The 16,027-nt window shown below is 32.0% G+C and overlaps 1 protein-coding gene across 1 annotated transcript; it reads right to left on the bottom strand.

The window, feature by feature from the left end:
- Positions 1-10,165: 10,165 nt before the first annotated feature.
- LOC107840225 (basic 30 kDa endochitinase) lies at positions 10,166-12,553 on the bottom strand. The gene is given in 3 exon segments (NM_001324581.1): positions 10,166-10,682; positions 11,843-11,996; positions 12,124-12,553. Coding segments are annotated over 3 exon segments (969 nt in total). The 5' UTR covers positions 12,545-12,553; the 3' UTR covers positions 10,166-10,288.
- Between the last annotated feature and the right edge of the window lie 3,474 nt (positions 12,554-16,027).

The raw sequence follows: 16,027 nt of genomic DNA, 5'->3' as shown, positions 1-16,027 counted from the left end.
AGGTATCTGCCCCAGCACTCCTTCCTTTCATCTTTGTTCCAAATCGCTGACACTTGCTCTGTCTTACCGCATCATTGACCTGGATCCAGATTGAGGGAAATGAGTTCTGACTCAAATGATGGGTTTCCATTTTACCATGCCTCTGAGGTGCACCCTTTTCCCAAATCTGAATGCTTCCACGAATCCAACAGCCTGTCGGTTGATAAAATTCCTTTGCTTCGCGTTGAATTACGATCATATTTCTTTCATGTGCTGGTCCTTAGCTTTTCCTCATATAATTGGAAAGACTGATAGTAAATTTTGAAATCCTTTCTCACTTGTTTTGACACAGACTTGACTTAAAATGTAAAGAAATGATGGTGACTTTTATTTTGATAAATGACGTAAAAAGACAAAAAGCTTGAATATGTAAATGAAAGAAAAGGGCAACGTCCCATATTCAAAAAAAATAAAACTTATCTGAATACGGTAACCCACTCCAATGAGTATGACATGCATTTGGGATTAAGCTGTCTGATCTTCCTATCCAAACTCCCCATTTGTTGTTGAGTTCGTGCCTTTGCCGCTGAGCCGCCTCTTCAAATCCATTGGACTCATACATCACATTCAATTGACGACATCTTAAAAGACTTTCGCCAACAAATCTCTTTCTTTTCACTTTTCACTTTTCTCTTGAACTCGTCATCGCCTTACGATACCCGTGAGGGTTTTCACCAATAAGACTCTCTCATTTTTATTTCTCTCCACTCACCATCGCCTTATTGTGCCTGCGAGGCTTTTCACCAATAAGACTCTTTCATTTTCATTTCTCTCAACTCACCATCGCCTTATGATGCCCATGGAGGTTTTCACCAATAAGACTCTCTCATTTTGTATTTCTTTCCTGATTTTTTATGCTGAGGGAGACATGTGGTACCTCACAATGTATCATCATATCCATTGCATGCTTAGCCTTAACATTATCAAAAATTGATCTGAAGAACTTTTTTTGGTTGTAACTTGGCTTCGGATAAGGTTAGAAAAGGATGGCAAGGGGTTCAAACGACACTTGAATTGGGGGTGAAACTTACAACTTTTGGAATCGACTCAAACAACACATTAACTCATGCCCCAGTTTTTGTTGACTGGTGAATTTTAAATCTTTATTTGGTTGGACCGAGCCCAAAATATGGCAGCCTACGTATCTCACTCCATAGAGAGCAGAATCAGGTAGCACATAGTTCCAAAAGCTTGTTCTTTGTTTTGATTTGATTTTGTTTTCATTTTTTTCGAACTCTTTTTTTTATTCTTATTTTCTTGAAATTTATCTTTGAATCTATTTTAATTTCAAAAGAGGGATATGAAATAAAAAATAAAACGAAGCTCAAACAGGTAAACAAAGGATGACACAATGTTTGAATAGAAGAATAAAATGCCTTCATCATATCAATCTTAAAAAATGCAAGTACTAAACATACAATAAAATCAACAAAGGATAAAATATCATACATAATATCTTTTGACCGCATCAGTATTGATAGCCATTTCTGCCATTTTGCCTTCAATATCTGTCGAATATAAGGCTCCATTGGGCAACACTTTCTTCACAACGTAGGGACCTTGCCAGTTGGGGGAGAACTTGCCTTTCACTTCAACCTGGTGAGGACGGATACATTTCAATACCAACTGACCAACTTTAAAATTCCTGGGACGGACCTTTTTGTTATACGCTCGAGCCATCCTCCTCTGATACAACTGTCCATGACACACAGACGTTAGCCTTTTTTCCTCAATCAAACTCAAATGCTCCAGTCAGGTTTTTACCCATTCGCCATCATCAATATCTACTTCTACAATGACTCGAAGAGAGGGAATTTCAACTTCTGCAGGGATGACTGCTTCTATCCCATACACCAATAAATATGGAGTTGCCCCTGTTGAAGTGCAAACAGTGGTGAGATAACCTAGAAATGCAAACGACAATTTTTCATGCCACTGTCTAGACCCTTGTACCATTTTTCACAGTATCTTTTTTATATTCTTATTGGCAGCTTCTACAGCACCATTGGCCTTTGGGCGATATGGAGTAGAATTTCGATGTGCAATCTTAAACTGTTGACACACTTCTTGCATCAAATGACTATTGAGATTGGCAGCATTGTCTGTAATGATCATCTTAGGAATTCCAAACCTACAAATAATGTTGGCATGAACAAAATCTACCACAGCCTTCTTCGTCACTGACTTGAAAGTTACTGCTTCCACCCACTTTGTGAAGTAATCAATGTCTACCAAAATGAATCTATGTCCATTTGATGCCTTCGGCTCAATTGGTCCAATCACATCCATTCCCCAAGTCACAAACGGCCATGAAGCGGCCATCGCATGTAACTCAGCAGGAGGAGAATGTATCAGATCACTGTGTACCTGACATTGATGACACTTTCGAACATATCGAATAAAATCCCTCTCCATAGTAAGCCAGTAATAACCTGCTCGAAGAATCTTCTTTGACAAGATATGACCGTTCATATGCGACTTGCATACTCCAGAGTATATTTCAACCATGATTGTCGAGGTTTCTCTTGCATCTACACATCTCAAAAGTCCCAGATCTGGGGTTCTCTTATATAAGATCCCTCCACTTAAGAAAAATCCACTAGCCAAACACCTAATAGACCTCTTTTGATCGTTGGTGACATATGTTGGGTATTCTCCTGACTGAATGTATCGCTTGATATCTAAGAACCAGGGTTCTCCATCGAGCTCTTCTTCAATCGTATTACAGTAAGCATGCTGATCACGACTCTGTATATGCACAGGATCGATGTAGGCTTTATCAGGGTGTTGGAGCATTGAAGACAGAGTGGCTAAAGCATCAGCAATTTTATTATGAATCCTTGGAATATGCCTAAATTTTACTAACACAAACCGTTGACATAACTCCTGTAAGCATTGTCGATACGGGATGAGCTTTAAATCTCGCGTCTCCCAATCTTCTTGAACTTGATGGATGAGCAAATCCGAATCCCCCAACACCAATAATTCCTGGACTCCCATATCAGTAGCTAACCTCAAACCAAGAATGCAAGCTTCATACTCTGCCATGTTGTTAGTACAGTAAAATCAAAGTTGTGCTGTTATTGGGAAATGTTATCCCGATTCAGAGATAAGAACCGTACCTATTCCGACTCCTTTCATATTGACAGCTCCATCGAAGAATAACTTCCAACCTGGATCAGCATCTATAACGAATTCATCGACACACGACACTTCTTCCTCAGGAAAATATGTCTTTAATGGCTCGTACTCTTCATCAATGGGATTCTCAGCAAGATGATCTGCCAAGGCTTGGGCTTTCATGGCAGTTCAAGTCACATATACAATGTCGAACTTGGTAAGCAATATTTGCCACTTTGCCAATCGACCTGTCGGCATAGGCTTCTGAAAGATATACTTTAAAAGATCCATGCGGGAGATGAGATAAGTAGTATAGGATGAGATATAATGCTTCAACTTCTGTGCTACCCAAGTTAAGGCACAACACGTCCTTTCAAGAAGAGTATACCTAGCCTCATATGCGGTGAACTTCTTGCTAAGATAATAAATAGCCTGCTCCTTTTTGCCTGTGACATCATGTTGACCCAGGACACAACCAAAAGAATTGTCCATGACTGATAAATATAAGATCAAAGATCTACCAGACTTCGGTGGTACCAGTACGGGCGGATTTGACAAATATCTTTTGATTCTGTCAAACGCTTCCTGACATTCTTCAGTCCATTCTACCACAACACTCTTTTTCAGCAACTTGAATATGGGTTCACAAGTGGTTGTGAGTTGAGCAATAAACCTGCTAATGTAGTTCAGTCTACCAAGCAAACTCATCACCTCTGTCCTATTCTTGGGCGGGGGCAAATCCTGAATGGCTTTGATTTTCGAGGGATCCAATTCAATCCCCCGACGGCTGACTACAAACCCCAACAGCTTTTCAGACGGAACTCCAAATACACATTTTGCCGGGTTGAGCTTGAGATTATTTACTGGACTGAGAAATATACTGAATTAGATTAGTTATGAAGTACCATATCTTAGTACAAGTGGTGCACTCATGTATCTTGCAAATACAACAAGCCTGATATAGCCTTTTCAGTCAATTTGTTAGCAAGATATATTTCTGCTCCTACTATGAGACATCAAAATAGGATAAAACACATGAGCTTGTTTTATTCTAAAGATTGCAGTCCCGATCATATTGGTCATGCTGATGTTGGGTACTTATCTAATCCGCATAAGGCTCGGTCTCAAATAGGCTATGTGTTCATATGTGGTGGTACTGCCATATCTTGGAGATATACAAAGCAGTCTATCGTAGTCACTTCATCGAATCATGCTGAGATAATAGCTATTCATGAAGCAAGCCGAGAATGTGTATGGTTGAGGTCCATGATATATCTCATTCGAGAAAAATATGGTTTAAAATATGACAATGTACCCACAATTTTATACAGAAATAATGCAGCATGAATAGCACATCTTAATGGAGGATTCATAAAAGGAGATAGAGTGAAACACATTTCATCAAAGTTTTTTTTACATACATGAGCTACAAAAGAATGGTGATATTAACGTGCAACAGATTCGTTCAAGTGATAATGTGACTGATTATTCACCAAGTCTCCTCCAATTGCAACTTTTAAAAAGATGGTGCACAAGATCGAGATGCAAAGGTTCAAGGATGATCTCATTAGAGTGAGTTAATACGCGTTGTACTCTTTTTCCCTTACGGAGTTTTGTCCCACTGGGTTTTCCTTATAAGGTTTTTAATGAGGCAGACTATATACGTATTGTTATAGATGTGTACTCTTTTTCCTTTACTGGATTTTTTTTTCACTGGATTTTTTCTAGTAAGGTTTTAACGAGACACGTTATCTATCAATTAGACATCTAAGGGGGAGTGTTATAAATGTATTATATATAGTGAATGTCCACTTTACCATATATATGAATACCTACTTTACCATATATTGTGTATGTCTATTTATGGAAAAGTTACAAACCCCAAGGTTAGTTTTCCCCTATAAATAAAGAAGTTTTGCTCCATTGTAATTCACCACATCAAGAATTACTTAAGAGAAATAAGAATTACTCTCTCTATTTTTTCTACTATTTATTCTTTAGTTATTCCATAATAGTAACTAGAATTTCTTTATATCAATTAATATTACTAACCTTGTCTTTTCTTAATTTAGATTAAGTATCCAATTTAGGTTAGGATCTGAAATTCTTTTAGATTTAAGACTAAATAATCACCCAAATTACCGTGGGTTACAAACAGAAAAAATAGGTTTAGGTTTTAATTAATATTTTTTACTAATTAATTTTATTATTAATTTAGTTTGATCTTTCTAATTTTGTATTTGAATTTTTTATCGTCTAACAGTGAGTTTCAAATAAAGTGAATTTTTTTTACAAAAAAACATGTAACTTTTTTTTAGGGTCTAACAGGTTCTAAATATTATCTTCATGAAGTAAATATCAAACATTATTGTAACATTACATATATATTTTTTTTGAACTAACAATATCATTACCACCAATACAATTTTAAACATAGCGTTCTTTTAGGCTACTGTTATATTAATTATTTTTCAATAGTACGACGTTAATATAATTCCCATTAACTCAATTCACTTAGGATGATGTGAGTCTTTATTTATGGACACTTGTATTTATTCTATTTAAGGTATTGTTAAACTTTAAAGTCGAGTTCTATAAAGCGATAGCTGGATTGACTACGTAGTATATAGAGTGGATATGATGTAGATTTAACTTAAATAAAAAATTGTGAAGGACACTGATTAGGATAGAAGGTCAGTCAGATAATTGGTCGTACAGTTTAGAACTGAGAATCTATGAGAAATAAACTCTCTATACGGTTGATGTAGGAATAAAATTTATGTACTCTTTATTTTCTTCCGACTCCACTTTACATTGAATATGCTGTTGTTGTGCCATTCATAAAAAATTATCATTAAATTTATACATCAATTACTACACCTCAATTCCAAAAGTCCTTATCCATATATTAATTAATGTATAGTTTTATATGGTAAAATAGGGTTAAAATCATTTGCACTCCCGAAATTTATTGTAAAAATCAAACACCCCCCTCAACTTTGAACAATAATCATTCTCCTTCCTTTTTCTTATTTGATTTTCAAAATGCCTTCTTTACCCTTGTATTTATATCAACATTTGAATAATTTTTTTTTTTATATAAACACAATTTTTATTTTTTAATCTATATAACATATTTTCTATCAAAGCTAAAGGTTATTTTTTAGATGAAAATATAAAAGTGAGAAATATTAATTGAGTATATAAGTTAATGTCATTCTATAACGAAATAAATGAGCAAAATAATAAAAATTAATTTTATTAAAAATAAAAATTCTAATATCTATTTATACGTGAAAATAATAGGTAGTTATATTTTTATAAATATATTTCAATGCAGGTAATACAAATTAATTAATAGTCGAGGTTCCTTCGAAAACAACTTCTCTACCTCCCCACGGTAGTGGTAAGGTTTGCGTACCCCTACCCTCCACATACCTCACTTAGGGAATTTCACTGGGTATGGTGTTGTTGTAGATCTAGATTTATTACAAATCAAATGATTATTGTTAATTAATTTTAAATTACAATTTACAAAATAATTCATATTGACAACTAAAACTCGTTTATCTATATAGATATTAAAAAATAAGAGTGAATCAAAATATGCATCTATATACATAATTATATATATACACATACATACTTAATACCTATAATATAAAAATTTTGAATGTAAAAAATACCATTAGATTTTGTAATTAATTTATAAAAGAATTTACTAATAATGTAAATGAATTTAAATAAAAATGATAAATACATCAGTTATAAAAGATAAATATATATATAACATAAAAATATTATATAAACAGAAGATTAAAAATATTAAGAGTAAAATAAGCATTACATGGTGAAAAGGGGGGAGAATGATTGTTGCTCAATATTAAGGGGGTGTTTGATTGATCCCCTCCGCCCCAGTGAAATTCCCTAAGTGAGGTATGAGGAGGGTAGGGGTACACAAACCTTATCACAAGAAGTGAAAAATCTAGCAGATTTTAAGAAGATTTGAAAAATCTAGAAATAAATATAAAAACATTAGAATAAGAAAAAATACAAGAAGTGTCAAATTTTTAAAAGTTTTAAGTAAGTAATTAAAGATTTTCTTAAGATTTAACTTTAAGAACGAAGAAAGATTTTAAATATAAAAAAAAATTAAAAAAATGATACGTCTCTCTTAGCCTCTAGCAGCAAGAAAAAGAGATACTGTATAATAAACGCAAAAGTGATGATTCATTAATTACTTGAAGTTTCTGGTGGCCAAATATATATGTGCTTACAAATTACAATAAAATATATGTTATGTTTACATTATTATATTAAAGAATGAATGATCTTTAAGAAATGATTTAAACTTTTTACACTTTATTAAAAATCTGCAGACCATAAATATGAATCCAACATATGACTCTTCTGTTGTAACAGAATATTTATCTGTTGCAACAGATTGAGTGATCTGTTTAAATTGTGGGCTCTTACGTTGTATTCATGAGCGGGTTCTATCCATTATTAAAAAAACAACAGTAGCAGTGTCATCTAAAAATCATAATTTTACTTCTCAAAGTCACCTATGAAGTAATGTCAAAGTGGAAAGTGACGTACGAAACAAAATTTCATCTAAAAAATTGGTCAAGTAGCAATAAAAATAGAGAAGAGAGAGAAAACAACAACAGATGAGAAGAGAGAGAAACACACTTTTTTTCCTCCGTTTCTTGTTATATTAACAAACACTTGGATCAAAGTGTAAATTTTAAAACTTGTGGATTATTTTTAAATTTTTCAACTTTCTTAATTCATAATAAAGTAATTGTCGTTTGCACTCAATTATTAAGACTTGAGTCACTTACACCTCATTTTCAATTTTTTTTGTCGCTTTTAGCTCGAAGCCCTTGTTACATTAATTTGATTTGGAAGTAGGACCTTTTGAAGGGAAAAAACAATGTTTGTGGACAAATGGTTGACTGATGGCGACTGCATTGACATACATGTATCTTCCCACATCTTATGATTAAAGAGAAAATACATAAAGTTCTACCCTGATATTATCCGACTTTTTAAAAAAGACACCTAAATTATACTTTCGACCCATTACCTCACGAATCTTGTTTAAATCGTTGTAAATACACCATTTTGACATATATTTTGCTTCTGCATGTAGACACGCACAACAGGCGCGTGAAGGGTCAAAAGTTGACTTAAATTACCAATTAAAAGCTGCCATATGTAATTTATTTGCCAAAAAATTTTAAAAATATTTCTTCTCCATCGCCATAACTCAACAACAACATCAATTATAGCAACAAAAACATCATCATCATCATCATCATCACCATAACTCTTTTTCTCTTCAATCCTCTCTATCATCGATTATCTATTCAATATTAACAGAAGCTTTTTGTACAAATTTATTTCTATTCTTCCTTGAGAATTAGACACATAGTGGAAGTGAAGAACTTTATCTCCGCAAATTTTCATCTTCTTCCTTGAGAAGATCCATAAAGTTCTTCTTGCTTCTCTCTTTATATTTTTTTTCGTTCTTCTTTGTTGCTTCTTTGTTCGATAAATTTCTTCTCTAATATATAATTACTGTGTGTTTTCTTATGTATTGAGCACATTTATTAGAGCATTTTGATTAATTATTTTCGGTTAATAAGTGGTCAAACTTTATAGTTACTTTTATGGAGATTTTGATTTTTTTGATTTAAATTTTCATTTGAGAATGATTAGATGATAGGAAAAATGGAGGTAAAGTTATATAACAATGGTAATGATAGCTATGCCAAAGGTAACCATGGACAAGGTTGAAGAAGAAATAATGGGGATTGATGAAGAAGAAGAAGGAGGAGGAGAAAAGATAAAGGAAAAGAAGTATAAATAAATAAAATTAAAAATTAAAGTTATAATAAATATTAGGATATTAAATAAGTGTACCACGTGGCAAGCATTTATTGGTGCGTGACTTAAGTTGGCTGAAATATGGATATTTATATCACTTTTAAATTGTTTTATGGGGTAATAAGTTGAAAGTATAGTTTAAATATCTTTTTGAAAAAATCGGACAATATCGAGGGACTTTATGTATTTCTCTTGATTAAATGGCTGTAATTACAAAATTGGGAGCCGAAAAAAAATCTCACTTGATCTGAAGAAAGAAAAAAACTAACTTGATTTGGCATATTCTTTTGATATCTTTTAGTCAATTATATATTATTCATTAACATTTGAAATACAACAACAAACCCACTATATTCCCACATAGTGAGGTCTAGGGAGGGTAGATTATACGCAATTCATACACTAAGGTAGAGAGGCTGTCTTCGACAGACCCCGGCTCAAGATATTCATTAACATATGAAATGCACACGATAATTGACATGATGGAATAAATAGCCTCTTCATTTGTCATAAATTAAAGTTGTCGTACACCTAAATCAACCCAATACATCGTCATTTCTCCCTTCAAAGACCATTGTACCTCCACCTTCTAGCTACTGTTGTAGCACCCACATGCCGCCAATTTTCAATTCAAAGTTCTCTACTCACAAACACCATTATAAAACAAAGGAGGAGGTTGTGGTATGAATTAACAATGTATATTATATTTGTACAATCAGATTACTGGTCGTTTGATTTGAAAATGGTTATTCCGGAATAAAATAAAACGACACATTTTTCTTTGTTTGGTTGGAGGGATTAATCCAACCGGTTTTAGTTATCCCACCATTTTCCCCTTAGTTATCTCGAATAACCATTTTCAAACCAAACGACCCCTAAATAGATAGCGACCGGCGACTCTATCTAATAATATTCATTGAAAACAGACAATTGAATACACTAAAGCAATCGCTTGATAATCTTTAGAAAATGTTACTAACCTATTATAATAAGGTTAAATTATAAGTAAAATGCTTTGAAATGGCTTAATCGGTTAACCAGCTTCATAATGTTCATTAACATCCCTCGCTAGTATAGCAGAAGAGCCATCCACTGTCGTGGACAAAACTCTTTGTTTATTATAAAAGACGTGGTTCCATCAGATTAGAATACAATTCACAGAAATCACAATACATAAGTATATTTATAGCTGTCCCCTGCATTGCAAGAGAACACAACAAAATAGGTGAGGAAGTTGTTACATAATATCAACCAAGAGTCCGTTTCCAAAAGACCTCTGATTGCCGCAATCAAGATTGTCGCCAGGGCTAACTCCAAGAATTCCGCAATACCTCCTGTAAAACCCAATCCGGTCCTGTACCCTGTTGTCATTTCCATGACCACATTCTAGACCACCATTGATGATATTTGTGATGACACCGAATCCAGGGAGGCGATTGGCTGCTCGGTCAGCACTGGATGGTTGCCATCTTCCGGTTATGACATCGTGGCAAGAAGGCTTTGGTGATTGAGGGGTCATCCAAAACCAAATGGCTGATTTGAATGAGATGACTGAGTCCGTGGCAACTAAATCAGGATTGTTTAAGAGGTCAACTCCGATGGCTCTTCCACATGGCCCATAGTTGTAGTTGCTGTTATAATGTCAAATACACGTAAAGAAACCATACAATTCTTCACATTAAAAAGTAGGACAAGAAGATTTTTCCTTTCTGTTAATCTGTCAAAAATCAGGACACTTAACAGTGTGGCAGTGTGGTAAGAGCAGTGTTTTAAAAGGCGGGACGTTTTAGTTACCAGGGGCGAGGCGACGGAGCCTCATTGATTTTTAAAATTTTAATTTATAATACAGTAAAATAAGGTTATGAAGCAAAGATTATGAACAATTAGAAACATGATTAAACAAATTAATAAAAAATAAAACTTCTAATATAATTTTACAAGTATAAATAAAGAAATGTTATAATAGCAACTATGACATGCAAATCAACTCTAACATCTCAACTTGCAAATAATAAAAGAATTACATTTTTGTAAAATATATTACAAAGTACTTTGCTATTTTCATTCCTAAAACAAAATAAGCAATAAACTTTATTAGTACCCTCGTGGTAACTTTGAGATAATAAAACACAATAATTTACTTACTATTCGATTTGAAGTGGATGACTACCTAGATTAGAATGAGGATTTAATATTTCGTGATAGTTACCATTTTAAATAACGATTATTTTGAGATCTATGACATATGATTAAATATAATAATTTTTAGACGTATGACAATAATATGAAGACCAATGATAAGTGAAGATGTAAAAATTTGGCTAATTAAGTATTTTAAAAAGAAATGCCAAATGATATTTACCATCATGGTGCTTTCAAATAGTAAATATGCAATACAATGACTTGTTATTTAAACCCGAAGTGTTGGGCATTTAGCGTGATTAGGACGTACAATCGGGCGCTTAAGGCGTAAGCCTCACTGGACTAAGCCCTACTCCTATGCCTCTAAGGCGTTTTGTCAATGCCTTGCCCTGGGACGAGCTCCGAGGCGACCCCCGAAACTGCCTTTTAAAACAATGGATAAGAGTTCTCCCCTGTAGGATTTAGAATTTAACATGTATGTGTAATGATAATACTGTTAGAATTCGGTATTTAACTATAATTTTTTTTTTAATACTGTTAGTGTATTTTAACTTATCGTAACAAATAATCTGTCTGCACAAGAAAGAAACTTTTGTCGAGCTCCATGACTATATAATTTGAAAATGAATGTGAATGTATAGGAGATTACTATGAAATTTGGATGGGGCCTCGTCCGAAATATTTTCTACCAGGCGCACAAGGCCATTGGCCACTTGGTGAACAGTAGTCGCCCGGACTACCTTGTTCTCTAAGGAAGCAGTAACCCCATGCGTATGGTCCATCTGGTGCTGTAGGCCATCCTCCTATCAAGGAGTACATGATTTAAGATATCAATTGACATGACATTATTGCTTCGTAACATTATTATGAAATTATTATATATGGCTCAATGATCTGATAGTTGAATCCACTAAATTCTAACCCACGTACCAGTAGTTTCATGGGAGGTTTGGGCAAAGAAAGCAGCAATTTCCCTTTTTCGGACAGCGGTATCACCAGTGGTGCCAAAGCCAGGAAAAGACTTTGCAGCAGTGATGAAAGCATTGTAACTGTAGAAATTGTTCTTTCCTTGACAAGCATTATCGTTGCGATGCTTAAGCATCTCATCAAACATGGAATTTGAAATGATGCTGCCGAGGTCTCCAGTAGGACCGGAATCGCCGGGACACTGGCTCTGGCAATTTCCAGCACCACAATAGTCATTGGTGTTGCCACACCAACCAAATTTGCTACAACATAATCCCTGGGCACAAAGTGCACCTCCTGCCTGAGAACCACATTGTTCTGCCGAGACAGCCAACAATAGGACAGCAAAGAGTAATGAGAAAACTGAGAATTCACTAAGCCTCATTTTGGTGATGGGATGCAAGGTGGTAATGTAAAAGGTATATATAGGTAAGGAGGGTGATTCCTGTCTTATCCATGAAATAAAATACAGTGGAGTACGCCGACAGGTAATGTTTAATTTTTAGTGGCGGCTCTTAGCTTGTTATTTTATTTATTTTCATTAATTGCTCATCTGCTTTAATTTTTGTGACAATATTTAATCAGACACAAATTTAAAAATTAAATTAAATTTTATAAACTTTACGATCTATATAAATTATAGATATTATTGTGACTAATATTTATCTATATGAAGTTTGAGAAAATAATTAATATTTTTGAATCTTGTTACGTAGAAAATTAAAATTGAAAAGTTGCTAAAAAAAATTTGCTTTTACATTAATCTTAATTATATAATATCATTCTGAAATTTTGGTTTAAAATATTACTTTCTCTATTTCAATTTATTTATTTATTTTTAGTTCATTTCAAAACAAAAACATCTCTCTTTATTCGGCAACCTCTTTCATCTTAATTTTTGACGTCATATGTTTTAGAACATAAAGTTAAAGATATTTTAATTTGTTTTACATATTTTTTATTTAAGATTATAAAATTTAAAAATTTGTAAAATTAATTTTTAAGTCAATACCGATCAAATTAATTGAATAGAGAAAAAGGAGGTGGCGGCTTTTAACGCTATTCCTGACTTTTGTGACATGTATTTTTTAATATTTTAGACTGGATACAGTGGTTGGTGAATTTTTTCCCAAGTAATGTCAAGTCACGCCTGGTGGTATCATGTAGACCGAAAGATATAGATATGAAGGGTTACAGGAGCCGGTCCGTAATTTTATTATATTATTTTTTATTAATTATTATTTATATATTATTTATGTATTAAAAAATTAATAATATTTTTAAAAAATATAAATAGACATTTATGATATGTTTGCTTCAACCATAATTTTATTATTTTATTCCTAATTAATTACTATAGGTCATTTAAATATTAATCCATGATTTTACTATATCACTCCTAATTAATTATTATATGTCATTTAAGTATTAAAAATTAATAATATTTAACAAAAAATAAAATATATATTTATGACATGTCTGTTTCAATTGTTTCAATCGTAATTTTATTATTTCATCCCTAATTAATTACTATAAGTCATTTAAGTATTAAAAAAATTAAAAATATTTAATAAAAAATAAAATAAACAAAAAAATGATAAACAAACTATTGAAGTTTTAAATTAACTTGACAACTTATGTAAGGCCTGTCTAAATTTTTTTCACAACTATTTTTTATATTAATTTTGTTATACCACTTCTAATAAGTTATTTCCTAATTAATTATTATATGTCATTTACGTATTAAAAAATTAATGATATTTGATAAAAAGAAGTAAAATAAACATTTATAACATGTTTGCTTCAGTTGTTTCAACTGTAATTTTACTATTTTATCCCTAATTAATTATTACATTAGGTATGTTGTTGTTGTTGTATCCCTAATTAATTATTATGAGTCATCTAAATATTAAAAAAAATATTTAATAAAAAATAAAATAAACAAAAAAAAGATAAATTAATTATTGATGTTTTAAATCAACTTGACATCTTATATGAGGCCCACTTAAATTTTTTTCACAATTATTTTTTATAGTAATTTTATTGTATCACCTCTAATAAGTTATTATGAGTTATTTAAGACATATCTACTTCGCGACTTCAATCATGATATTTGATTGACTCTTGAAATTATATCAGTGTCACTTAAATTGAAATAGAAGAAAAAGTATTATAAATTTCAATAATTAAAAACTTAAATTATTCTAAAAATATAATAGACTATCAATGCTACAAAATTTTGGATAAGGAGAGTATTATAAATTATAATGGCCAACAACTTAAAATAGTAAATTACAATGACAAAAAACTATTATAAATTACAATAGCTAACAACTTAAAATATCTAAAAAATATTTAAAATATAATTAATTATCAAAATTTTATTTGTATCATATAAATTGAGACTAAAAAATAACATATATTGGGCCGTGCTAGCACGGGCCTTCGATATCTAGTGAGGATATAATGAGCCAGTTTTATAGAATTAAAATTTAATCAAATTATTTTTTTTATTTTTTTTTTTAAGTATTTTATAAAATTTAAAAGTGTATTAAAAAAGTTAAAATTATTTTAGAAAAAGCAAAAGGTATGTACTCTCAATTTTTTTCTTTTTAGATTAATTTTTTAAAAAAATTGACCAAAATATTTACCTTTTTATTCTTTTTTTTTTTCCTCCAATTTCATCAATATTCTAAATTTGTAGCCATTAAATATATAGATTTTCTTTCTTTTTCTCTTTGTCGCTTTCTTGTTCTTTCTTCTTTCTTTTCACCGAATTCATCATTGCATCGGAGGTTTGCTCAAAAATTTTATCTTAGAATTAAAAATTAAATAATTCAACTTATTTATGATATTAACAACTTTAAGGACATTTAAGCTATTTTAACAATAAAAAAGTGTTTAACATCACTTCTTTATCAAACATATCAACAACTTTTTTTGGTTTGAGTACTTCTATTCAAACACTTATCTACTTAATTTATAAGCATTTATTTTAAACTTTTAATCACGTAGGCTAAAAAACTATTTTTTAATTCTATCCATACAAGCTCAGTATTCCCTCAAATGTAACATTTTCTATGTCATGAAAAGATTGCGGCAATTTGGGCTACGATGATAAAATTTGAAAAGTTGATTTTTGGATAAAATTTATTACATATTCATAAAAACATTTATAATATAATTATAATTTATATTTAATCCATTTTAATCTATTTGTCTAGTTTTAACTTGATATAAAGTTTAAAAATTAAAATGACACTTAAATTTTATGGTTTAAAATTAAAAACATGTAAAATGTATTAAAATATTTTTTATTTTAGTCTTAATAAAATATCATGTAATGAAAAAATTGCCCAAAAAATATGTAAGCATATCTGAACCAAAACATTTATTTAGACGGATATGTGTATTTTCTTAAATTAGATTAGTGTACGTGTGTTGCACGTGTATTTTGTAGATTCTTTTACAATAATAACAACAACATACCCAGTGTATTCCCACCTAGTGGGGTCTGAGGAGAGTAGAGTGTACGCAGACCATACCACTACCTCAAGAGAAGCAGAGAGGCTGTTTCCGATAGACCCCCGGCTTAGGGCCAATAACAGCATAACAAATGCAAAAAGTAGGCGCATATAAACTAGTATGGTACACAAAACAAACTAAACCGTATAATAAACACAAAAGATAAGTGCATAATAAACTAGTACGGAATGCAAAAAAGCTAACACCATTAGCCCCAAACTACAGCCACAAGACTACGAACCAGAAACTCCAAGCCCAAAGGAGCACTCCCCTATTACTATCTCCGCACTCTCACCCCCTAACCCTCTACCCTAATCCGCGTCCTCCACACCCAGAGGCGGAT

The sequence above is a fragment of the Capsicum annuum genome, chromosome 8, assembly GCF_002878395.1.
Source record: "Capsicum annuum cultivar UCD-10X-F1 chromosome 8, UCD10Xv1.1, whole genome shotgun sequence".
NCBI classification, from domain to species: Eukaryota; Viridiplantae; Streptophyta; class Magnoliopsida; order Solanales; family Solanaceae; genus Capsicum; species Capsicum annuum.
Note: the sequence above shows the minus strand (reverse complement) of the source record. Positions and strands in the feature narration are given on the sequence as shown.